Source organism: Mixophyes fleayi, chromosome 2 (genome assembly GCF_038048845.1).
Source record: "Mixophyes fleayi isolate aMixFle1 chromosome 2, aMixFle1.hap1, whole genome shotgun sequence".
In the NCBI taxonomy this organism is placed as follows: Eukaryota; Metazoa; Chordata; class Amphibia; order Anura; family Limnodynastidae; genus Mixophyes; species Mixophyes fleayi.
This window is the reverse complement of record NC_134403.1, coordinates 253,004,589-253,030,594: the sequence shown is the minus strand read 5'-3', so window position 1 is coordinate 253,030,594 and position 26,006 is coordinate 253,004,589. Positions and strand designations below refer to the sequence as shown.

Below are 26,006 nucleotides of genomic sequence, written 5' to 3'. Positions count from 1 at the left end.
TGTTATGGGCATTAAATAGTGAAAATTGGCAGAATCACATTTTCATGAATTTCTACTAAAGCTAGTATTATTTTATTTTTTGTGAAATCTGTTTTTTTTTAAGGAATTGGAAGTCAAAACGTGATTATATATTAATGAATAATGTACTGATTTTTTCCATGCAAGATTGCATAATTCTATAAATGTTTAGTCATTATCAAAGTATTGCTAACTGACATCCAGTGCAAGTCCTGATGCATAAAATTATTATATTCCAGAAACAGAGACCATCTGCTTTCCCGGCTTTATCCAGATCTCTTTGCTCACCCATGATGCCTCACACTTTGACAAGGAGTGGGGAGAACTTGTACACCCATTTGCCTCTGCACTCCCAGCATCTTCAGCGGACAACTTACCCAATGATCCCCATTGGGGGCATCCAGATGGTACAGGCCCGGCCTAGCCCTCAACCCTCTCTAGTGGGAGCCATGTTCTCTGAACTACATTCAGAAAGTCCTGACAAGGAGCCACCCCACCAGCTTCACCAAGGAGAAAGTGAGCAGCCACTTAGGACTAACAGGAGAGAGGAAGAAGAAGACAGGGTAATATCACCCATCAGCACAGCCCTACAGCATTCCCCAACACCAAGCACTTACTGCCAAACCGCTTGCACTCCACCTGGGATGCCACGTGCCAGCACTGGTTCTCTGAAAGGGGAACGTGTGGAAGGGGAGGGGTGACTGGACTCTATAAAGGGATGACCCCATTCTCAGAGCTTTTACTCTATGATCTCTCCATATAGGTTACGGTATGAGGATACACATGAAACTAATCCTTTTAGAATACCAATCCTAGTTTGTGGAAAGGGTGCAAATACTAAAATGTGAGTTATGGATCCTTTCAGGATACAGGGTAAGAATCCTTGAACATGGTGTGTGAATCTTAAGAACCCATTCTAGGGTTGGGAATAAAGAATGCTAAAATGTTACAGGATTGGTAACTCTGGATAAAAAAATAAGCATCCAGGATATGACTGATTCATTTAAGATACTTTAAAAAAAAAAAATTGTTATGGTACAGAATAAAGTTCCTTTTAGGATGAAAAATAAGGGTTTTAAGGTGCACAAAAAGCATCCATAACTATAATAAAATTATATATATATATATATATATATATATATATATATAATTATACCCATTTAGGATACAGTTTAGGAATCCTTTTTTTTCCATTCTGAGCTCAAGAGAGCAACTTCATTTCATTCCATTTCTTTGTCCCTTTCCCTTCTTCAAACCCCATATGCAGTGTATCTGTGCCTTTTTATACACAATTTACTTTTAAAAAGAAAAAAAGAGGAAAAATAACGATACAAAAATGGAACTTTCTATGCTGTGAAAAAATGTGAATCTTTTCCAATGCGCACCTGCTATTAATATTTTTTGTGTGGGGAGGGGGAGACTGATTTCTATGACTTCTCCTTGCTGGGCTCCCTCATTTAATGTGATCCTGAGATCTTGGTAGGACATGCACTGAAAAATTGTTTTTGTTGTTGTTTTTAGCCTATATATATCTGAATATATATCTATATATATTGAACTGGGATAGTTGTCCACAGTGGTGTAAAGATATATTTATACAAATTTATTTAATTAGCTCCGTATTGTCTTTTCTGTTCCTGCTTTAAGGGTTTTGGGTAAAAAGAAAGCTTTATTTTTTTTATGTTGTGAAAAAACCCAGCACTTATGAAATGTGATTAACAGTGGTGCAGCACTTAATGTGCTATAGACTAATGCTAACTGCCTCTGCGTAACAGACTATGTTGCACTGTATAATGATGGGAGTACCTGTTCATACTGCACAGTGTCACCACGTATTATATATGTTGGCGCCCTTTTGCTTTGCACAGGAGTCTCTTCTTTTCTATACAATGTATAACGTGGGCAGTGCAATCTGGGACTCGTTGTAGGTTGATTAGGCGAGAAATAGTTCTTTATTTAAGAATTGTATTGTGATACTGGTTTTCTGACCATAACTTACCCACGCACTCAAGGGAGCTGTCGATGCATTGGCATTTTCCACATATGTAGGATTTGCTCCCATCTTTCATTAAGTTTATAGAGTGCAGTCTCTTCTTTTAAGCACTTAGGACAATGTTTCCACCAAGCACCTTATTTCCTTCTTCTCTCCTATCCTTTATAACTAGGCTTCTCTCATTCATTACCCACTCATACCAAACTGAACAATCTTTTTTTATTTTGTTATTTCCCCATCATACTTTCCTGCACCCTCTATGCGCTGATTCCCTATCTACAGTTCTTTTCATTTCTGGTTGTCAAGTGAAGCTTATTCACACTTTTTCATCTGAACCTCTTCCTTTAAAATGGAAATTGCTGGACCCATTGTAAAACGATATATAACAAAATAAGATATGATTGAGGATCCCAGCTTAAGCACTTTCAATCATTGCTTTGTTTACTTATGAAGCCTACATTATCCCTTTTTGTGTCACCAGTCTCCTTATTGCATACCTCTCTCTTACTTAATTATCCCTTTAACTTTAGTACATCACCACTATGACTAATGCTTTGTCCCATAACCATATTCTTCTTATCATGTCTTCCCCCTTTTCCTTATTTCTACCACCTTTACTTGTACATACAACACATACTCCCTGACTCAGTCATAAATAATATATATAGCCTTACATAAATACCCATCAACTTGACTATAACTGACACTGAGATTTTATACAGAAAATGACTACCACAACCCGGGCATCAGGCATCTGCTTCCCGCTTACACGCTTGTTTAGTACATAAACTGCTGACTGAAAGAGTCTCACACTACCCACACATTGTGATGTGCAGTATTCCTACAGTAAGTTGTGGAGGGGCATGTATGCTCTGCATGCCCTATTTTAGTGTGAGCTTTCTCGCAACAGTACCCTTTTATTATTCTCATTATGCTACCTTTGATTATGGCCATTTGGTAACTTTTTTTCTTCAATTTTCTTTAACTGTTAAAACTATGAGGCAGAAAGGTTTCCATCGTACTGAAATAATCAGAAGATTAAAAAACTACATCCTCTGCATGAAGGATATCTTTACCAAAATAAAAATACATAGCTGTAATTTTGGCCATCCAGCTAGTTGCCCTAAAAAGGGTATTCAGTGCTCTTCAGTCAATTTTACATGATTTTTAGACTCTTATTATGTTTCAATAGTGTCTGGTGCTTACATTTACTTACTGTAAGCAGTCACAAATATAAAAGCGTGTTATTGACATAAACAGATTAGTGCCCACAAAATGTACGCATTCACTTAAAGGTGGCTATCTCAGGTTTAAGATAAACATGTCCTTGGGAAATATACATTTTTTGCATCTCTTATCACTCTCTACCTTGCCAGTAGTTCTGTAATACTGTGTGTTATTCTGACTTGACCGACTAGATTAATTACTTTTGTCAAAGTACCAGTTAGAAGGAAAAGTGGGTGCTCGCTTTCTTGAGAGTAAGCCTGTTACCTCAGTTGGAGTAGTATTGATACAGACAATGGGGCTGTTGCAGAGTGGAACATATGGAAGTTTGCGTGGTGTGTCTTGCATGTGAATCTTTCTGTGAATGCCCAGAAAGTGAGCGTATGTAGATGCGCCATTCTGGCACTTATGGCCTGCCATCATCTGGAGGGTCTGTAATGGGGGGAAGGAATGGGCGTTCTAACATTGGCCTTGTACTGTCAGCTCATGCAGACATGCAGGAACACGCATATTTGCTCTATTTCTTTTCTATTTCCTTTTTTTTTTTATAAAGTAAATTACTTCCATTTTGAAACCAACTCTGCATCAGTCCCAATGAGCGAATATAAATGAAAAGGAGTCTATTCTTAAAGTAAAATAATTATTCTGGTGATAGTGGACGTATTGCTCTAAGCTCCATTACCGAGAAAGCATTGGTTGAGAATAGGATTCCACTTAAATTATTTTAAGACTCCTCTCCCCCCAACTAACATAGCTGCAGAGTTTCCTTGTCTGAAGGTTCAAAGATTCCCACTGGACACGCTTCCCAAACTGGGTAGTGAATGTGCGCCTCGTTATATGCTAAGTGTACAAATAGGTGCATTTGCTTCAAATCAAATGTGCTGTGCGTCCGCATTTTCTGCCATTCATAAGTGAGCCATAAAGTCTTGCATAAAATTATACCCATGTGTTTTCTGACATTGATTTTAAAATAAGAATGTTTTATCACTGGGAGTATTAATAGAGAACATTCTGTAAGGCTGGAACAGCATATAGCCTTGTTGGAGCTCCCATATGTAGGGTTTATTTTTTTGTAAGAAGAAAAATGCTACTGTGTGTTATGTATGTACCTTTATTAAATACTAATTTTATAATGTATTCATTGATGAACCAAAAACAAATCTTAACTTGTATTCTACTGGTAGTATCAAACAAGGCAGTAATATCTGTCTGAATAAGATACAGAACATACCAGATTTCAGGAGACATGATAGGGCTCTACTTTCTCAACCTGTGCTACATTTACTCACAGTGGCACCTCACACACACTGAAGGGTTTACTTTAGCCTGCTTAATATACAGTAACTCAAAATAACACTTTATGGTATTAGTAAAACATACAATGTATACAACAATTGGGTACTTATTTAACTTTTATATACATAGTTATAGCATTTGATAAGCATTTACAAATATATGGGGTACATGGTAAACATTTGTAAGAAGAACTGGTACTTTATAAGAAAAAAACATTTCTGCATGTTCTTAGAGGATAATTACATATAACCCTTCTATGAAACATTTATCGGTGTCCTTATTTCAACTAATTGGAGTGGGATCGAGGCTAACTTCAGGGTGTCAGCAGATTTATTTACGTGGAGATGAACCATCAACTGTATGGATGGTGGGGCTTGTCAAATAAGCACAGTATTATGTTGTAATTTAGAGAGAGACATATATTTATGGACTAGTGCACTTATCTTATGAAGTCCATTTATAAAAAGAGGCCTCAGATTTATTTAATAGGTAAATTAAATATGCTTGACACATTATATATATATATATATATATATATATATATATATATATATATATATATATATATATACACACATATATATATATATACACGCACACACACACATACCCATTACCTTTTCACATTGTAAACTAGAGTACATGCCATGCCCCACTCACTATTGGTGCAGTTGATGTGTGGATAGGACTGCGTACACCTCTTCCTGTAACAGCCATCTGGAGCTAACCACTGTATGATACAGCTGTTATATCACACTGTACACAAACATTTAACACTTAGAAAGTCACACACTGCACCTTAGAATATTTATTCTTTTAAATGTCTTCTCCCTCGAGAGGTCTCTGAAATGTATTCTAGGGGATAGTCTTTACCTGAAATAATGACCTATTGTAGAATCTGGAAAGAATGTTGTTGGTCTCTAATTTGCACGCTATAAATATGAATGAATGTTCCTTCTAGATTTGGTTAAGTACTTGATTCAGTCACCTCCAGCATTGTACAGTGGCTGATCAAGAGCTGTATTGACTTTTGTGAGACAAATGCAACACTCATAGGGGTGATTATCACATTAGGCCTACATAACTTTAAACTTACTTTGTAAGCAAGCGTGTATTTTATATATTCTGTCTATTTCATGTATAACTAATTTCTTGAAATGTATTCAACATTTCCATGTAAATGTCTCCATTTATTTGTTCACTGTTTTTTTTATCTCTTCTTTCTTTTGTTTTCCTTATGTGATATTTGTGCACTTACTTGGCTGTACTTTGCTCATCTTTAAGGTATAGAAGGGGTAAAAGTAGCTGAGTTCTCCCACTTGCCCTATTTGGGGTAATTGGTATTTTTAACTGTTTCCTAATCTGAAATGGCAATACATTCCTATGTGCACGAGCTAAGGTGCTGTAAAGTTGTATATACATGCAATGGGTTGTGGGTTTGTGGGGGGGTTAAGTTGTTGGGTGGGGAAATGTGGCAGGGTTATTAACAGGCTATATAATGGTGGGAGGGACATGAAGCACAGAATATCATCTGGTTGTAAAAAGTACATAAGATGGAGATTAAAATAATGTTTGTGACAGTATTTTGGTGCAAGCAAACCCCCATTTTCTGTAAATGACCTGCTCCATGAGTAAAGATCTTTCTCCCTGTATGATATTCCTCTTTATAAATATATCTATAAACCCGGCTGGGGGGACTGGCACGGGAGCATTTTTAATAATAAAGAGAAAAAAATATAAAGAATTGAGCATGTGGAAATAAATTTTTACATTCCCAATAAGTGAAGTCTGCCTTTTCACTAAAATATTTGTATACTGGTGTTTGAGAGAGAGAGAGAGAGAGAGAGAGAGAGAGTGTGTGTGTGTGTGTGTGTGTGTGTATGTGTGTGTGTGTGTGTTGGGGCATTTAGATTGAAGGCACCAATGAGGCATAGACTGATGTGAATGAGTTCTCTTTACAGCGCTGCATAATTAGTAGCGCTATATAAATAAATAGATGATGATGATTGACCACAAGTTCTCAATGGGATTAAGGTCTGGGGAGTTTCCTGGCCATGGACCCAAAATTTTGATGTTTTCATCCCCAAACCACTTAATTATCACTATTGCCTTATGGCAAGGTGCTCCATCATGCTGGAAAAGGCATTGTTCATCACCAAACTGTTCTTGGATGGTTTTGAGAAGTTGCTCTTGGAGGATGTTTTGGTACCATTCTTTATTCACGGCTGTGTTCTTAGGCAAAATTGTGAGTGAGCCCACTCCCTTGGCTGTGAAGTAACCCCACACATGAATGGTCTCAGGATGCTTTACTGTTGGCATGACACAGGACTGATAGTAGCGCTCACCTTTCCTTCTCCGGACAAGCGTTTTTCCAGATGCCCCAAACAATCTGAAAGGAGACTCATCAGAGAAAATTACTTTAACCAAGTCCTCAGCAGTCCAATCCCTGTACCTTTTGCAGAATATCAGTCTGTCCCTGATGTTTTTCCTGGAGAGAAGCGGCTTCTTTGATGGCCTTCTTGACACCAGGCCATCTTCCAAAAGTCTTCGCCTCACTGTACATGTAGATGCACTCACTAATTAATGGAAGAATTGAGGTTTATTGCAAAGTGTATTAAAGGAGATGTTCCATCAAATTATAACAACTTTTTAGATGTATAAAATAAATGTATGGGCCATATAATGTACATTTGTACAGGGAACATATCTTGTGGTCAAAGACAGTGACATTACAAAGAGGGGGTACTATATGTTTATATTACATCCCTTCATAACGAAGAGCTGCTTTGTGGGCGACATGTTAATCAGTGTGTGGTAGGTCCGTTGCGTCCAGTCCAAGTACCACTGATAAGTTGTAAGGAGTGTTGCACATTATAGGCTTGATCCAGGAGCTGAATATATTAATACATTTGTAGTCCACATTCTATGGTCATACAGCTGAAATAGGTAAGTGGCTGGCACATGTTTAATGTAAAGGACAATCAATTCCACTATTTTTTAATATTTCCTTTCAAAAAGATTTACTGCTGTGGTGAAAGTGGCTACATCTTGCCATACTAGCACTGTTTCCTTTTTGTGTAATAATGACAATGCAGCTTGATCAGAATGAATGGCACAGCTATAGTGCCTTCTGACAGGCTCTTGCACTGTTTATCTAAATAAAGTCACCACAAGGATGATCATACTATTTTAAATTGTTCATTTCAGTCGGGTTTCCAATCCACTAGGTGTGAGTTTGAAAGCGGTTTCTGATTTAAAAAATGCAGTAACTGCTGTCACAATGGGGGAGATTCCTTCTATTCAGTGCTTTGTGCCTCCAAAATATTCCACAGCGCTGATCTTCTGGATGGAATCTCTTCTCATTTGTCCTTGTTCCCATAGAGGTGGGAAGAAAAATGAGCAGAGATTCCTTACTGTATTGGGCGACAGTGTACACAGCTGGACATCAAGGCAAATTGAATCTCCCCCAATAAGTCTTTTCCTCTTTTATAATTTATTGTCCTTTATTCATATATTACTCAGCACCATATTCCTCAACACTGTACTGTCGGAACCTTTTATTCATTCACTTCAGTACCAGTTGAGCTTGCCATCAAATTTTCCTGCCACAGACACACAAGACCGGTTTTATCATAAGCTAAATAATCTACTAATACGGCGGTTCCCAAAGTGTGCGCCGCGGCTCCCAGGGGTGCCGCGGCGCTGTCACTGGGGTGCCGCAGGCCAGACAGATAAAAAAAAAAAAAAAAAGAACACAGAAACTTACCAATCCGCCGGGCGCCGGGACCCAGCAGCCTCCTCTCTCCCGCAGCAGCTTGTCACTGAATATCGACGTCAGTGACAGCTGCGGGACAGAGGAGGCTGCTGGGTCCCGGCACCCGGCGGATTGGTAAGTTTCTGTGTTCTTTTTTTTTTTTTTCTATGTCTGGCCCGCGGCAGAGGAGTGACAGGGATCGTGGTAGCGGAGGGTGACAGCGGTGCAGAGGAGGGTCACAGCGGTGCGGAGTGAGAGTGACAGCGGTGCAGAGGAGGGTGACAGCGGGGCAGAGTGAGAGTGACAGCGGTGCAGAGTGAGAGTGACAGCGGTGCAGAGTGAGAGTGACAGCGGGGCAGAGTGAGAGTGACAGCGGGGCAGAGTGAGAGTGACAGCGGTGCAGAGTGAGAGTGACAGCGGGGCAGACGAGGATGACAGCGGTGCAGAGGAGGGACACAGCGTGAGAGGGGCAGTGGAGGGGGACATAGCATGAGAGGGGCAGTGGAGGGGGACACAGCGTGAGGGGGGCAGTGGAGGGGGACACATCATGAGAGGGGCAGTGGAGGGGGACACAGCGTGAGAGGGGCAGTGGAGGGGGACACAGCGTGAGAGGGGCAGTGGAGAGGGGGACAGTGGAGGGGGACACAGCGTGAGAGGGGCAGTGGAGGGGGACACAGCGTAAGAGGGGCAGTGGAGGGGGACACAGCATGAGAGGGGCAGTGGAGGGGGGCAGAGGAGGGACACCGCGTGAGAGGGGCAGTGGAGGGGGATACAGCGTGAGAGGGGCAGTGGAGGGGCACACAGCGTGAGAGGGGCAGTGGAAGGGGGCAGAGGAGGGACACATCGTGAGAGGGGCAGTGGAGGGGGACACAGCATGAGAGGGGCAGTGGAGGGGGACACAGAATGAGAGGGGCAGTGGAGGGGGACACAGCGTGAGGGGGACAGTGGAGGGGGACACAGCATGAGGGGGGACAGTGGAGGGGGACACAGCGTGAGGGGCAGTGGAAGGGGACACAGCATGAGAGGGGCAGTGGAGGGGGACACAGCGTGAGAGGGGCAGTGGAGGGGGACACAGCGTGAGAGGGGCAGTGGAGGAGGGACAGCGTGACAGAGGGCAGAGGAGGGGGGACAGCGTGACAGAGGGGGCAGTGTGTCTGGATGCAGAGGGGGCATTTTTGCATTCAACTAAATAAGTATTTCTGTCCTGACCTAAATACTTATTACAATTTTTTGATCCAACTACTTCTAAAACAGGACTGCTCAATAATTATTTTGGAGGGGTGCTTTGAAAAAATTTGGAGACTCTAAGGGTGCCGCGAACTGCAAAAGTTTGGGAACCACTGTACTAATATGTCTTTAAACCAATTGAAGAATGTAGAGCACCGAGAAGGAACCCAGGAAAAACATGCTAACTCCATACACTTAGCACTTAGGTCAGGATTTTAACACAGGAGGCCTTATGTAGAGTCGGACACAATTTGCTCTTAAAACATAAGAGTAAATTGCGGCCGTTGAAAAGACACATTCTACTCTCTATGGAGCCTCACGTACCTTAAGACTCTGCATTGTATGCAAAATGTGTATATTTCAGTGAGATAGTCTTAAAGTGTGTCATAAGTTAAAAACCTATAATATGCTTTAAGCTATGAGTCGCAAGGCAGAGAAAATGTTTTGCCTCTCTAAGCGTCGAAAGGTGCAACAGGGAGATACGTATTGCAGACTGACTGAGACATACTCCGTTTTACTGCGCAAGTGCTGGACGGAAATGTGTATTTTGTGTATTCATTATGGACTTACATCCGACTCCCAGGGTGTCCGTAAAACAACACTGCATGGCTTTGTGGGAGTGAATTTCACAGTGACCTAACCTTTTACCCATAAGGATTAGTATGGAAAGACTGCAGCCCATTAGACCCCATATTATATCATTTATATGGAAGCGATTATAATAAGGTGATATTTTTTGTTTAAACTGAAAATAACTTATTCCATATACCAATAAGGTTGTTGTTCTAAAAGCAGAAATACATAAGGCTAGACTTCATGAAAATGTTATCTGTTTTCTCAAGTATTAACAAATTATTTTTAAGAACATTAAATTGAAAATGAAATAATGCTGTTTTTAATATCATGGTAGTTTTACGAAGTATAGTTTAAGATGGTCAAATTACAAAAATAGGTAATTGACCTCAAAATTAAGACACAAAATTAATTTTAATGTCACAGAAAAGCTAATGTTACTGATGGATCGTATAATATATAATGCCAATATCTCCACTGTTATTCATTTCATATTTTGTATATAAAGGAATGTCTTGAAAATATTTAGCTCCTCTGGAATAGCCACCAATTTTTGCATTTTCGCATTACCAAGGTTTCGGCAGGGTCACATTTTTCATTTTTTTTCAGTCTACCCAAGTAAAAAATAATAATCATGTGACGTCTAACGTTTACAGGGATTCCAAATGTGATCTTTATTGGATGTTTGGTTTATATTTTGGGCCATAATAAAATGTTTATTTAAGATGTGCTTGTGCCTTTTTCCTTTTTAAAAAAAATAAATTTGTGTCACGTGTGTTAACATGCAATGGCATAGATCTGGAGGGCACAGTGGCAGAGATGATCTGGGTCTTAAAGGATCATGTAAGAAACAATGGTGATTATGTCACTGGTGTTTCCTGCCTATATCCTGGACAGTATTATGACATAGGGATTGTTATAAGATTGACTTGTGTACTTAATTAGCAATTAGTTTTCAGAAAAACACCCAATTGCTGTTTGTGTGTTTCCTGGCTCACTGAAGTTTTAAGTTACAGCGAAAACAGAATGTGCTGGAGTGAGGGCCACGCAACTTAGAATTTGTATCAATGTCCTCCTACATGTGGGACAGGCCCCAACGTAAGTCCTACATCAGTGTTGGCTAACCTGTGACACTCCAGGTGTTTGTGAAACTACAAGTCCCAGCATACCCTTCCAGCAATAAGCTGCTATATATTGGCAAAGCATGCTGGGACTTGTAGTTTCACAAACACCTGGAGTGTCACAGATTAGCCAACACTGTCCTACATCAATGGCAGTGAGTTAATAGCATAATTCATTTATATATCTACAGCAGATTTGCCTCTATATATAGACATTTTCCTTATTTGTTTCTTTAGTTACAATCATAATTACCATAACAGGAACACTACTTTGTTTAATAGGTCATGATTTGCATTAACATTATTATATTTTTTCTTATTCACCCGATATTGCTATAAAAAAAAATATATTAAATAGCAGAAGTTTTATGTTAATCCTGCACTATCAGCTAGGAAAATATTTTCCTAACATGCCCTTACCGCCACCCTAGTAGTGCACCTACAGCCGCTCTCCTGTACTACTGTTTTCTCTCACAGCCCCAGCTATTGAAAGGGTGTGTGAGCGAGAGGACCAATCACCACCAGCAATCGAGAGATCATGCCGCTCACATTTCCCAACTATGCTGAGCTTTATTAATTTGCTTGTTCTGTGTTTAAAGATTGTCTGAACCCTGACAAAATGGCAACCCTTCCCCTAGCGGTCCCCAAGGCTAGGTGGGGGGCATACATTAGGAGAATATTTTCCTATGTGGTAGGTGCTGAACAAAATGTTTTTTTTTCCTTTAGTAACTGCATATTTGCAAAAAAACAAATCTTGAATGTAATGGTATTCAGGTGATTTTTAGCGCTTTCTATGCATCAGACAGAATGATTCTGCACCAAATTAAATACAAGGTTATTTTTTTTTATAGTAATTTTGGTGAAACACAGATGTATAACAAATAGGACAATTTAACAATCAATCAAAATAACAGACTACAGCATTTTTCTGGCACAACCAACAAGTATAAATGTAGTTTATAACAATCACAGCCATTGAGTCACACATTTAACAGCAATGTGACCTGTGTGTTCCAGATCAAACATAAAGGAGGAAACGTCTGCAATTTATATAGGAATAATATAAATATATTGCCTAACTAGATTTCAAGACAAGCAGTAAGGTATTGGCCCACAGGCATGTGAATGAAATCTGAAGTTACTACCTCTCAATAGTTGATACAGTGGAATGTCATGGAAGAAAATTCTCTGCTTTTTCACTGATCCAAATACTGAATTTTTAGAGGATCCCACCATAGTAATACGGAGAGCTACCTAGCATAAGCAGCCAATGTTTGTTGGATAAAGGACCAACAATGTACTGGTTATCATGCGTGGCAAAACCCAGGACCTCAGAATCAATGTCAATGAAACGAATGAAAAAACAGTAGCTGGTTTAAAGGCAGAAAGAGGAGAGAGAGAAAAAAAACCTCAAGGTCACAGCTGCATGCCCTTCTGCAGTGCTATCAGACAAATCTTACGTGTGTTATCATCATCTGAACCTCGCAGCAGATTAGCCCAGGTTAAGAGTTGTAGGCAAGCTCTAAATTTCTCCATTACTCTCTAATTATACCACACGGAAAAAAAAACATCAGAGTCTGATGGTATCAAAATAAAAAGGTGAAAAGGTGGATTGCAAGTATTTCCACATGTGCTTACAGAAATCTGCACACAGGCAAATAGAAACAGATTCTTCTGTGAAAAACAGAACGCTGAATTCTATTTCAAACTGCACTACAGGTGACCCTGCAATTCCACTATCAGATACCACAAAGGCATTACCAGGAAATATATAGAGATTGTCCTCCAGGATTGTTTTTCTGTTGTTTTTTTCTTAGATCTATACTATTACTGTAGTCCTACCTATACCCCACAGTAGCAAATTCTTGATTTATAACAAAACACTTTCAAATTGTAAATGGAACTGCAGAGCTGCGTTATATAATCAGCGCTATATAAATAAACAATAATAATAAGGTGTCTTCCATACCCACTTATTTTTGCATTAGTGGTAGAATCCATAGTTGAAGCAATGTGGACCCAAAAAGATAACTAGGATTACATTTGCCAATTCCCACCAACACATGATCTGCAGATGAAAATTATACTATTCAGATTAACACAGTTAAAAATTATACTATTACCTCGGTTCCTGTACTTCTTCAGGATAATGACAATTTGAATGAATACTTAATAGAAGCTCAAACACTTCCTAATAAATGTTATTGAAAAAATGCCAAGATAATAGTTTATATAAAATGTGATTCTGAATAAAGCTAGCAAACATAATCAATGGGCAAGGCTGGAACAAGCGATGTTCCTGGGATTTAAACTGGTTGAGCCACTTTGGTTTCCTCAAAAGTTGGACCAGCACTGTTCATTTTTCTCACTTCTGGGGGTAAATGTATTAAGGTCCGATTTCTGCAAATAGACGATATTTGGCGACTCTGCAGGCAAAGTTTAAAACGGCAATGTGTTTAAAGGCAAAACTTGCCTGTAAATACATTGCTGTTTTTAAATTTTGCCTGGAAAATCACCGAATAGCGCCGATTTGTAGAAATCGGACTTTAATACACTTACCCCGTGTTCTTGTTTTTGTATATAAGGCTGAGGATATATATTCAAATACTCTAGAACTCACCTTGTTCCCATCCCTTCTATAGCTGCTTTCATTTATTTCAACATAGATCTCTAACATCTCTCACTAAATGGTAAGTAATTGAGTAACAGTTCTTAGGCCTGTTCAGTAATGTATAAATAAAGTACAGTTTATATATAATATTCAGAATTTTTATTTTTAATTTACAAATTTTCCACATTTTCACAAATTATGTTTTTCCTAATTTTCTACTAAAGTCTGTAACTTGTATTTAGAAATACTGAGTGTTACCATGCACTTGGTGGGTGACAATAGTCTCTTACTGATAATTTATACATTTGATATTTTACTTGCATTATGTTGAAACATTGCATAAACTCTTATACCATTGATGTCAATTGAAATTAATAAAATGTATCCTACTTCATCACCTCAGTGTTATATATATATATATATATATATATATATATATATATATATATATACAGCAGGACCCATAAACAATTATCTTCCAAATTCTCATAAACCAAACTTTGATAGCCACCTGTAATTTAAGTCAGTGGGAGCAAACCTATTAACCTGGTACGGTATCAGTTAAGGAGTTACTGATTTAGATCTACCAGTTGGAACAATTACATGCATTGGTAACATTCTCTGTACAGTGCTTCAGAAATTGGTGACACTATATAAATAAATGATGATTGGTGTGCAATATCTTGGAGTGCACAGGGTAAAATATATTATATTTTGAAATAAATAAGATATGGAGGGCTTCAAATGGTACTGATGATTATATAAACTCTTTTATAACGCTATTCAAGACTCTCTTCTCTCTGCTTTTGTTTGCTTAGTTTATAACACCTCTTACCTACCACTTCTTTACTTTGGGACTGTCAGGATTGGGAACAGAGGCTGGAATATAAACTGGCAAAATCAGGTGTTCCAACACATCTCCGGCTCTTTAAACTGTTTGTGTTGGTTTTCATGACTCTGACGTTTAAGTGTTTTACAGGTACTTAGAGTTATAGCAATAAAGAGAGGGCCGGCCATTTCACTGTTAGGACTGGGCTCTGCTGCACCATTCACTCACTGACTGTTATAGCGTTTGCTCAGGCATCTGTATAACTTTGAAGCCTGATTGTGTCTCCCGCCCTGTCCACGGTCTGTTAGCCATCTGCCCCTGATTTTTAGACTGTTTCTAAAGCTGGGTACACACTACAGAAATTTCAACCAACTTTTTATGCCGAGCGATTTTACATGCGATCGATGGTCCGATCACTCGGTCCATGGACTGCATACACACCAGCCTTGTTTAGGACGAGAAAGGGAAGAGCGGACGTCCCTTTAGCGACTTTTTACAGCCATGTTGTCGTGAGCAATGATTTTAATTTTGTACACACTGCAGCAACATTTGCGGGGAAATGTACGAGATACCGGAGACATTAGCATAAAGGGGCGGACTCTGCACTATAGTTAACTCCCAAAACAGCTTAAAAACAGAAGGCTACACTGTCCCTTCATTCAATTCCATTTGTAAACGTACAATGGCTACAAAACAAGAACAAGCAGCTGCACTTCTCATGCTTACTGTGGCAAGAAGACTGCTGGTACGGAACCGAAGAGAAAGAAGGAGAAAGAATAGATCTTGCTGGAGCAAAGAGTGGTTCAAGAGGAGAGATACGTTCTGCCATATGCCCCTGCTACAGGAGATACGGGACAACAACCCCGATGATTTCAAGAATTTTCTTAGTATGAATGATTCTACTTTTTAGGAACTGCTCCAACTTGTAACCCCTCTCATCCAGAGGGAGAACACTCATGTAAGGAGACCCATACCGCCAGAGCAAAGACTGGTGGCAACCCTACGTTTTTTGGCAACAGGGAGAACACTGGCAGATCTGAAATACAGCACGGCTATTTCACCTCAAGCTCTTGGCATGATAATACCTGACATCTGTGATGCTATCATTGAAGTTCTCAGTGACCAGTATATGAAGGTTGGTGAAAAGCAACAGTATTAATTGTAAAAATATAATTTTACATATTAACATATTTAACATTGTAAAAATACATTTAACTTGGAATGTGCAAATCGTAAATTGTTAGGACCAGCGCAACAGTTTATAAATGTTGGTAGTGCAAAATTTCGCTTGTGTCCCCAGCGTAATGTGGCATCCTTACTGATTGTAATGGCGTGGATGTCATACAAGGTTGAGACATGCCGCTTTGTCCACCCATGGTCTGAAATGTGTATGCTTGTTGGTGTCTATGGTTAGTTGAGGAAAGACATGTGTCTGGCCACAAATCTTCAGTGGAAGCCCTACACATGATGTCGCACAGCAGCCGCTCCATTGGGAAAAATGGAAGAGTCTCAGATGGTGGTGCATTGGAGCATACTGCCTTCCATAAGAAATTAAAAAACAATGCCCTAAACCTGCCATTGCGGAGCAGCACAAAATATGGATTAAACTTTGTGTTTGTGGCAGATGATGCCTTTGCATTGCATGGGAATGTATTAAAACCATACCCACAAAGAAATATGACCCATGAAAGGCGTATATTTAATTACAGACTGTCACGTGCTCGGCGTGTTGTTGAAAATGCCTTTGGGATTCTAAGCAACAGGTTCAGAGTTTTTCAGTCGACAACCTGCATTTGGACAAAATTGACAAAGTTGTGATGGCCTGTTGTGTTCTGCATAACTTTCTGCAGCGTAAAAGCAATAGTGGCCGTACCACTCAGGTCATGGTGGAAAGTAATGGCGAGGAAATGGAGGTAGTGGGCTTAACACCATTAGAGCGTGGACACTCTAAAAACAGTTGTTCAGTGGCAAAATTAAATCGCGAGGCCTACCTTTCGTATTTCAACGGTGATGGTGCCGTGCCATGGCAAAATGATTGTATATGAATATTTATAAACATGTTATGCATTGTTATTGTGTTGTTGATTGTTTGAACATAAATAAATCTGTTACATTACAACATCATAATGTACTGTACTTACTGTGCCGCTACAGCCAGACAGGTGCAATACACATCTATACAAAACACAAGTCTGTGATGTGCGGATTCCGCACCACGTGGTACTGGGATAGACATAAAACATTTACATACACACACCCCCCAGGTCGAGGAAATATCAGAGGATTGTCGTGGATCTGTCGGAAGTCTATACACACTACACAGCGGAAACGAGATTGGAACGAAAATATTAAATGGTACGACCAACTGAATGAGGCGAGAATCGTCCATTTGGGCAGACTTTCGACCATCGTGTAACTCCGGGCCGGACTGGCCATCTGGCACTTCTGGCAAATGCCAGAAGGGCCGATGGCCAGATGGGCCGGTAACTAGCTGGCAGGCCCCATCGCTCAGCACACAGACTGTCATGCCAGAATTCGGCATGACAGTCTGTGTGCTGAGCGGTGGGGTCGGCACTACACTTACTTCCTGGTGTGGCCGCGCCTCCCCTCCTCCCCTCTCTTCTATGATTGGCTCTGGAGATGTCACATGGGACGAGCACCATGTGTTAGGAGAGACTACACAGCGCGCCGCGGAGGGCACAAGGTAAGAGGGGGGGGTTAGTTTGTGTGACGGGATCTATATGTGTGACAGGGGAGCTATTTGTGTGACAGGGGAGCTATTTGTGTGACAGGGGATCTATATGTGTGACAGGGGATCTATATGTGTGACAGGGGATCTATATAAGTGACAGGGGAGCTATTTGTGTGACAGGGGAGCTATTTGTGTGACAGGGGATCTATATGTGTGACGGGATCTATATGTGTGACAGGGGATCTATATGAGTGACAGGGGATCTATATGTGAAACAGGGGATCTATATAAGTGACAGGGGATCTATATGAGTGACAGGGGATCTATATGTGTGACGGGATCTATATGAGTGACAGGGGAGCTATTTGTGTGACAGGGGATCTATATGTGTGACAGGGGATCTAGTTGTGTGACAGGGGAGCTATTTGTGTGACAGGGGAGCTATTTGTGTGACAGTGGAGCTATTTGTGTGACAGGGTATGATTATAGTGTAACAAAAAATAACACAGAATTTACTGACAGGCGCCAATAAAAATGGGATCGACAAAGTTAAAAAATATATAAATCAAGCTCTCAATGACAATGAATACAAATAACCAAAAAAATAACCCCCCCAAAAAATATCCAAAGAATGACCTTTATGATTATAGTGTGTATGTGTGTAACAGTATAACTATAGTATGTGTGTGTGTGACAGGGTATGACTATAATGTGTGTGTGTGTGAGGGCCGGTGTATGACAATAATGTGTGTATGGGTAGCTCTTAATATAATATGGGAGGTAGGCTGTTAATCTAATAGGGAATTGCAGGTGGGGGCTAATTATTGGGTGCTATTCTATTTGTGGGGTGATGGTGGGGGCAATTTAATAGTGGGTCCTATCAATTTCAGATGGGGTGATTGCATTTTTAATTTAATGCTGGGGTGCTTTGGAGAGAGGGAAATAGTTTTATTTATTAAATGTGAATACTATTTAATGTCAGGGCTAGTTGGAGGGAAATAGATGTATTTATCAAATGTGAATACTAGTATTTTAATGTTGTGGCTGCAGTGAGGCCTAATTTTAAAACATGGATGCTATATTGATTTAACACCAGGGCTAAATTTCAACTGCTCATTTTTTTCTCCAAATAGGGCATCCAACATTCCAGGATCCAGACAAGCAGCAACTGATCTAAAGACAACAGCAGCCACAAGTGGTGACCATGACAAGACAGGTAGGAGAGACCAGGACAGTCTGCCAACTGTTCTGAATTTGGTGGGTGACTGTCCCACTTAGTCAGGATTTGGTCTGACTACAAGGACAGTTGGGAGATATGTCCTGCTTTACACTGTACTGCTTGTTAAGGCAGAACTGCGTGCACCTAACAGTAGTGCACACAGTATTGCCTTTGTATTTGTCAAAAATTTGTCTAATAGCCAAATTACATCATAGGAGCCCCCCTGACTTAAGTGCCCGGGCCCCCCGAGCCTTAATCCAGTTGGTCAGCAGGAGGATCTGTGCTCCGTCCCGGACAGGGCACAACCTACAGAGCAAGCCGAGGAGCTCGAAGTCTCACAAGATTTATTAATCTCGTGAGACTAAGAGCTTCCCTGCTCATTCTACAGGAATGTCAGCAGCATCAGAAGCATAGATAAGTACAGTGGGCTGGGGGTGTCATAATGTATCTGGGGGGGTGGTGTAATGTGGATGGGGAGGGTCTGATAAATGTAATGTTTTATTATAATGTATGTATCAACGCACCATTTTGACCACGCCCCCAACATAATGTACTTACGCCCTTGGCGCACCGCCACTGCACTGCGGCACCCCTTTTTTTTCCCTGCTAATCAACAGAGGTGGGCCTGTGCGCTTTAAATGCCAGGGCTGATTTTTAGTCCCAGTCCGGCCCTGGTGTAACTGTACACACTGACCAGACTTTTGAACGAGCGGTCGTATGTCGGCTGCTTGAGCCGATTATTGGACGAAAACAGTATAGTGTGTTACCCAGCTTAACTATTCTCTCCCTTTATATTACTGGTTCCTTTGATAGTTTCCTTGTCTCTACATTAGAATGAAGTCTCTAACCCAGTGCTTATATGAACCAGCCCTGAATATAAATCTATATCCTTGCACACTAGACCTGGGGGCAACTGAGTACTGGTGAGCACATAACGATGTATGGGTAATAGGGGCTGCTATAGGGAAGACTGGCCACAGTGCTGTCTGTTTATGTGGGAAGCTGGGACTTGGAGGTGCAATGTATTTGTATGCACTGAAGTTGTATAACTATATCCCTGTACATGTTTTATACCACAACCTATGCACTGCTATACTTTCTTTTTTTTGTTTCTTATCCATGACAACCAAATTTAGGTTAAAAAAAAAAAAATCTGCATTTTTGCTGTTGGAGAAAATTTTGGAAAAATTATTCCATTATATGACCTCAATGTTTAAAATAAATGACATTAAAAATAGTAATTTAAAAAAAAAATATATTAATCAAAAAATTTTCCTTTCAGAAAACCCGTTTACTACAATACAAATATTTTTTATTTTGTTTTGCAATATTTATGTATTTTTTACTATACAAAAACACATTTGTGAACACCAATTTCATTATGGAGTATCGTTTGTGTAACTACATATTAGGACTTTTTCTTTTTTGATCAATATAATTTTTTTAACAAAATAACTCCCTTTATGCTTGAGATTGCATTGAGTGAGGGCTTGATTACGCAAAGGTTTTCCTTTTCATGTCCATGTGTTAGTGGTATTTTTGGTTTAAAGCTGAACTCCGCCTGAGAGAGTTTTAGGTCCGTCTGATCGCGGCGATCGCTCCGGCGCTATACTTCCGGGTAGCGCTGCCGCAATCACATGACCTGAGAGGCAAGGAATTCAAACTTCCCCACTATTTAGTCTTCACTCTGACACTCTCCTGTGTCAGAACAACAAGTGTTCTTACCATCTGGCTACTCCTGATCCCTGTGCTCTCCTTGTGAACTTTTCCCTGTGAATACTGGCTGACTTTCTGTGTACTGGCCCGATTTGTCTATTTAACCCTGCATCTGCTGAATGCCTGGCAACACAAACCGGCTGACCTTCTGTGTACCGAACCGGCTACAGTTCCTGACTCCTCTCGTGTTTGTCTCCTCGTGCCTCTCTACTAGACCGCAAGGTACGTCTGACTTCCTACTATTTATAGTTCAGCTGTTTAATATCCAGCTAGATGAGACCTTTTACTGTGTTCCCAGAACCGTTCACCCTATTACTATCTCTCTACCACACCGGTGAGCTAACCTAGGGGCCCCGACCTGCGGGCCTTCGGCAGCTAAAACCATCCCGCCTTGCGGTCGTTCTTGGAGAAGACCAGGGGGTCAGTTAGACTCCGCGCCCGGGAAGGCCAGTGCCAATACCAGTTGGTAGTTTTCTCCAGTGAGACGTAACAGAGAGAACCCCTTTCACCCACCATTTGGCCTTTACCATCCTGCTAGTTGGGGAATTTATTGTGGGGTAGAGTAGTTTTTTAAGATCCATAGGCTTATTTACTAACCTTGATCTATGCACAACACATTATAGTTTGGGAACAATCTGTCCTGAGTATACATAGGTGCAGACATACCCCCATGTAAATTCTCTGCAGGACCATTTACAGATTGTGCTCTGGGTTGGAAATGTGCATGATGAAGTAAATAAAAAGTCCTACTTATTATCACTTGAGGACAACCACTTTAATTATAACGTTTACATTTTGCTCCTAAAAACTACTAGTTCTAACCTTTTATGTCTCAAATAAGTCATCACAAGGGATGTTTGGATAGTTGTTATTTCTTGAGATCCATTTCTACATTTAAATAAACAATGGGAGTCCCAAGGAAAGTATAAGCCGATGGCTGATCTCTGAGGATTTGTAAAAATCCTAGCTCTAGAAATGTGTTTTTCGCCATCTCCCAAGGCTCATTTAAACAAATTTCTTGTTTTTCCATATAGATGCAATATGAGTGGCATGAGTGTGCCTAGTCCGCATTCAGCAAGGAACACGCCTACCAGTCCCTCATCACCAGTCTCGTGCAATTAGAAGATGCACACTTTTGTACATAGTTGCCACCATCTTGACGCATTAATCAGTGTGCTTGCATAATAAACAATCACATTTGTGTGTTAGGCACAATACAAAATGGTAATTATGCTGCATGGGCTGTGTCTTTGGACTTGTTGTAAATTACTCTTAGTATCTCCTATCGACCGCAAAAGAGTCAATATACCAGTTTTAAACCCCAGCGTTTACACTACATCCAGATTAATATTTATGTCCTCAACATTGCTAAATTAACCATAAACATTCTAGTACTGGTGGTGAAATAATTTTCTATGAAGAGGTTATATAATATGACAGGAAAAGATAACAGATGGAGAGAGAAGGAAGTAACAGAGAGGTAGCTGTTGTCATGCCGTTGACACGTGTAAGGAGAAGGCTGGGTACATGTGAGATTTAACGAGATCACCATGGAAACAGTATTTCCTGTTCCAATAAAATAATGTACACTAAAATATCAGCTTTAAAGAGATATCGCAAAACCCAGCAAGAATGTGTTTTATATGTTGATTTCAGTTTTTAATTTTACTACAGTATTAGTTTACATTTATTTTTCAGCAAAGCAATATATGCTTTATTGGACTAGTATCACACCGCGGAACCTGATAATTACCATAATGTCCAATAATAATTGGATCTTCTTATTATTGGGTATGCTCATGACCACAGTTGACCACTATCGACCTAAATGTTTAATCATCTTCTGATCGCACTACAGATTCTAGTTATGTTGAAAGTTATCTAGACACTTAGCCACATCATCCAATTTTAATACCAAAGTGTATGGTGTGACCAGCTTTAAAGTAGACAAGCTTTAAGCAATGTGAACCTAATAGGGCTGGCTACTGGAGGTGAACCTCCATCCAATCTCCATTCTCTATTTTTTATGATGTCTATCAAAAGTTTTAGTAAGCTCTAACAGAAGGCTGGCTAGGCATACATTAAACAACATTTTTTGTAAAACAAAAACATCTCTAATCTTATTTACATATGCTTTTAAATGACCAATTGGTAATTCAAAAAACTTCTTGACGAACAAAACTTTTATAAAGGTTTCCTAATAGTTGATTTAGATTGCTGGTCTTTTCTCTGTATGCTCACCGTGTTTATTAATACAAATGTGTGAATCAATTTGGGAGGTTCTGAAGTCTGGACGATTTTCAGTAATGTGCAAATTTGTCATATTCACCCAAACTTCTTTGAATCATATACGCCCCCTAGAGAATCGGACCAATTCACAGTTTGGATTGTTCTAAGAAAAACATCTACGAATGCTACTATTTAAGATTTGGATTTGTGACATGATCTTATCAGAGACCTTTCCTCTGATTATACTAATGTATCCTAATCTTCATCCTCACTTCTGTCCTGTGCAAACTTGGTACATAGCAGCATTGCCTATTTCTTACATTCTACTTGGTTAGTCCTATTAGTTTTGTGTAGCCTCACAGTGCTGGGGTCATGAGTTCAATTCCAACCAGTGTCCTATCTGCTTGGAGTTTGTGCTCTAGTTTCTTCACACAGTACAAAAATATAGTGGCAGGTTAATTGGCTTCTGGTAAAATTGACTGATGTGAATAACTACATGTTCTCTGTACAGCCCTCCGTAAAATGATTGGCGCTATATAAATAAATAATTTTTCATTGTTCAAATTGACCACTTCTTCACCCCCTTTTTTATTAAATTTAGTACAGTAATAAATCCATAACGCAGGCAGTACATTGCTTGCTTTCTGTGAAGCTGTATTCTTTTTTATAACATACTGCCTGGCACAAAAAATAATTTTTCCTCCACTTGTGATTAGCGCCATCAGCTTACTAAGGCCTCACTGGAAAAGGGAACTGGAAAAGAGCGAATGTAGTCCCACTGCACAAAAGTGGAAGCAAGGAAGAGGCAAGCAACTTCCGACCAGTGAGCCTTACATCAGTAGTAGGGAAATTGATGGAAACACTCTTAAAAGAAAGAGTTGTAGAATACCTCAAATCCAGTAACTTACAGGAGGGATTTACTGGGGGAGATCATGTCAAACAAATCTTATTGACTTTTTTGACTGGGGTGACCAAAGTAATAGATCAAGTGGGTTTGTAGATCTAGCTTATCTAGACTTTAGTAAGGCTTTTGACACTGTCCCTGATTGCAGACTGTTAAACTTGAAAGCTTAGGATTGGTGTGACAGGAGGGACCGCCTATGCCACCCTGTCTGTTGTTGCTGGGAACAGACTGGGCTTACTTACGTCCACTTTTGTTATTCCGAATACGCCCCTACTGTCGCAGTAGGAGGAGCCTGCTGCCACCACTGGGCTCCTTTATGGCACCCAGAACCACATTCCTTCTGGGTAACTGTCACTGCTAGTGTACTCCCGTGCTGTTACCCCTGACTGCTCACTATGGATCAGGGTGCTGTGGATGGATACCCCCTGGCCTATCACACTGGCCAAAGCTGCTGGGTAACGGCAGAACGGTGGTACTGGAGAGCTGGGTCCAACCTCAGAAACAGATGGAGAATGGATTAGATTTAGGGTCTAATCTGCAGGTCACAGGATTACAGCAATATTGAAGTTGTCGTCTTGAAGCAAAGAGTGATGTTTTATTTAGCTCAGGTGCCCTGACAAGAACAGTTCCACTGATTAAAGGTATCAGTGGTCAGGTCAGATGGAACATCAGAATGATACATTTCTGTGTACAAGACAGTGCTTTTTATACTGATTTGGACACAAGCTACTTTTACAATCAGGATGCAATGTGTTTCACAAACATGGATTTACATGCATTGCAAAGCTAGCAATATTTACGCTTATCTGTGATATCTTAAAACCTTGCTGTGATATCCTGCATCTTACAGTGGACAGCAAGTCTAATTACATCTTCCTATGACCCTCAAACATCAAAAGGTCTAATTAGCATGAATTCTTTCTTCCAACAGCTGCAGAATACACATTTCCTCCAAAGAAAAAAATTCCCTAGGAAAAGTTTTAAACCGCAAACAAGACATTTCCTTACACCAAGATAAGGCTTTCAAAACAAAAGCTTATTGTATCAGATATATACATCGGAATTAAGGCATTTTCTCTAGAAAGGTTAAAACAAAAAGAAGCACATTTTCTCCCCCTGGTCTCAAAAATTAAAGATTTCCCTTACCAAAATATACAAAATATCAAAAATAAGTGCATGTGCAATTAGATAAATAAGCACCCTGCGTTATTTCCTTTAAATAAATGTATACCATAAGTTATTTATAAGTGATCCAGTCACAAATGGATTCTAAGATGGTTGAATGGATAAGATCTTGGTTGCATGGTTGCAGAATAGAAACCAGAGAGTTAAAGTAAATGGACTGCATTCACAGGAGCGAAAGGTTACCAAAAGAGTACCCCAAGGATCTGTACTTGGACCAGTGCTTTTTAATATCCTTATTGGTGACATTGCAAATGGTATTAAAGGGAAAGTATGTCTTTTTGCAGTTGACACAAAGATATGCAACAGGGAAGACACACAAAGAGGGATAAAACAAATGATTGATGATCTAGGTAAAAAATGCAAAATCATGCACTTGGGTCTCAAAAACCCAAAGGCTAAATATAGTTTTGACGGCAGTATAATAGAAACTACTGAGGAGGAAAGGGATCTAGGAGTCACTAATTCAGGTGACTTAGAGGCAGGTAAGCAATGTAACAAAGCAATGAGGAAGACAAGTCAGAAGCTTGGTTGCATAGGGAGAGGAATCAGTAGCAGAAGGAAAGAGGGAATAATGCCACTGTATAGGTCATTATTATGGCCTCATCTAGAACACTGTTCAATTCTGGAGGTCATATCTCCAGAAGATAATAAATACATTAGAGACTGTAAAGAGAAGGCCAACTAAAATGGTGCATGGCCTACAGCACAAAACGTACCCGGAAAGACTAAAATCTTAATATGTATAGTTTGGAGTAGAGAAGGGAACAAAAAGAAACTTTCAAATATATCAAGGGTTTTAACAAGGTCTGCAAATAGGCATACTTTCCCTTTAATATAATTTGTAATGTCACCAATGAAGAAATTAAAAAGCACTGGTCCAAGTACAGATACATGGGGTACTCCACTGGTAACTTTTACCTCCTGTGAATGTACTCCATTTACTACAACTCAGCAACAACTTTCAATTCATCTTTGAGCGCAAAGGACACTTACAACAGCTTATGATTTTCAAGGGCCTCATTTACCTGACTGTGCAATACTCATCTGGACTTGGAGGCTGAGTTCTACATGTTGTACCCTACTTCATTGCCTCACCTATCTGACACCTCTAATTAGGGCCAAACACATATTCATAGAGCTCTTTTTTTTATTTATTTTTTGCCCACAATTTCCCCTTCTGTAAATACTAAACCCCTTTCCTCTTTCTGATTCTTTACCCACACCCCCGTTTTTCTCTTTTTCATCTATAAAATGTAGATCATTTTTTTTTCTGTTCTGGTAGAAGTTAATAATCTTAGTGTTAATTTGGAGTGCTACGCTCCATCTCCCATCTTGGTAGTGTCTCCAGTGCAACTGTATATATGTATATATCATCTGTTACAATAAGTTCTGAAATAAAACCAACAAATTGATTA

General features: G+C 39.8%; 1 protein-coding gene across 4 annotated transcripts in view; it reads left to right on the top strand.

Moving 5' to 3' along the window:
* Positions 1-6,312, top strand: part of HIVEP3 (HIVEP zinc finger 3) — a 113,942-nt gene extending 107,630 nt beyond the window's left edge. For all 4 annotated transcript variants that reach the window (XM_075195881.1, XM_075195880.1, XM_075195882.1 and 1 more), the window contains one exon: positions 258-6,312. In XM_075195881.1, the coding sequence (XP_075051982.1) occupies positions 258-719 (462 nt within the window). In that variant the 3' untranslated portion in view covers positions 720-6,312. The remainder of the gene's footprint in view (positions 1-257) is intronic.
* The last annotated feature ends 19,694 nt before the right edge of the window (positions 6,313-26,006 follow it).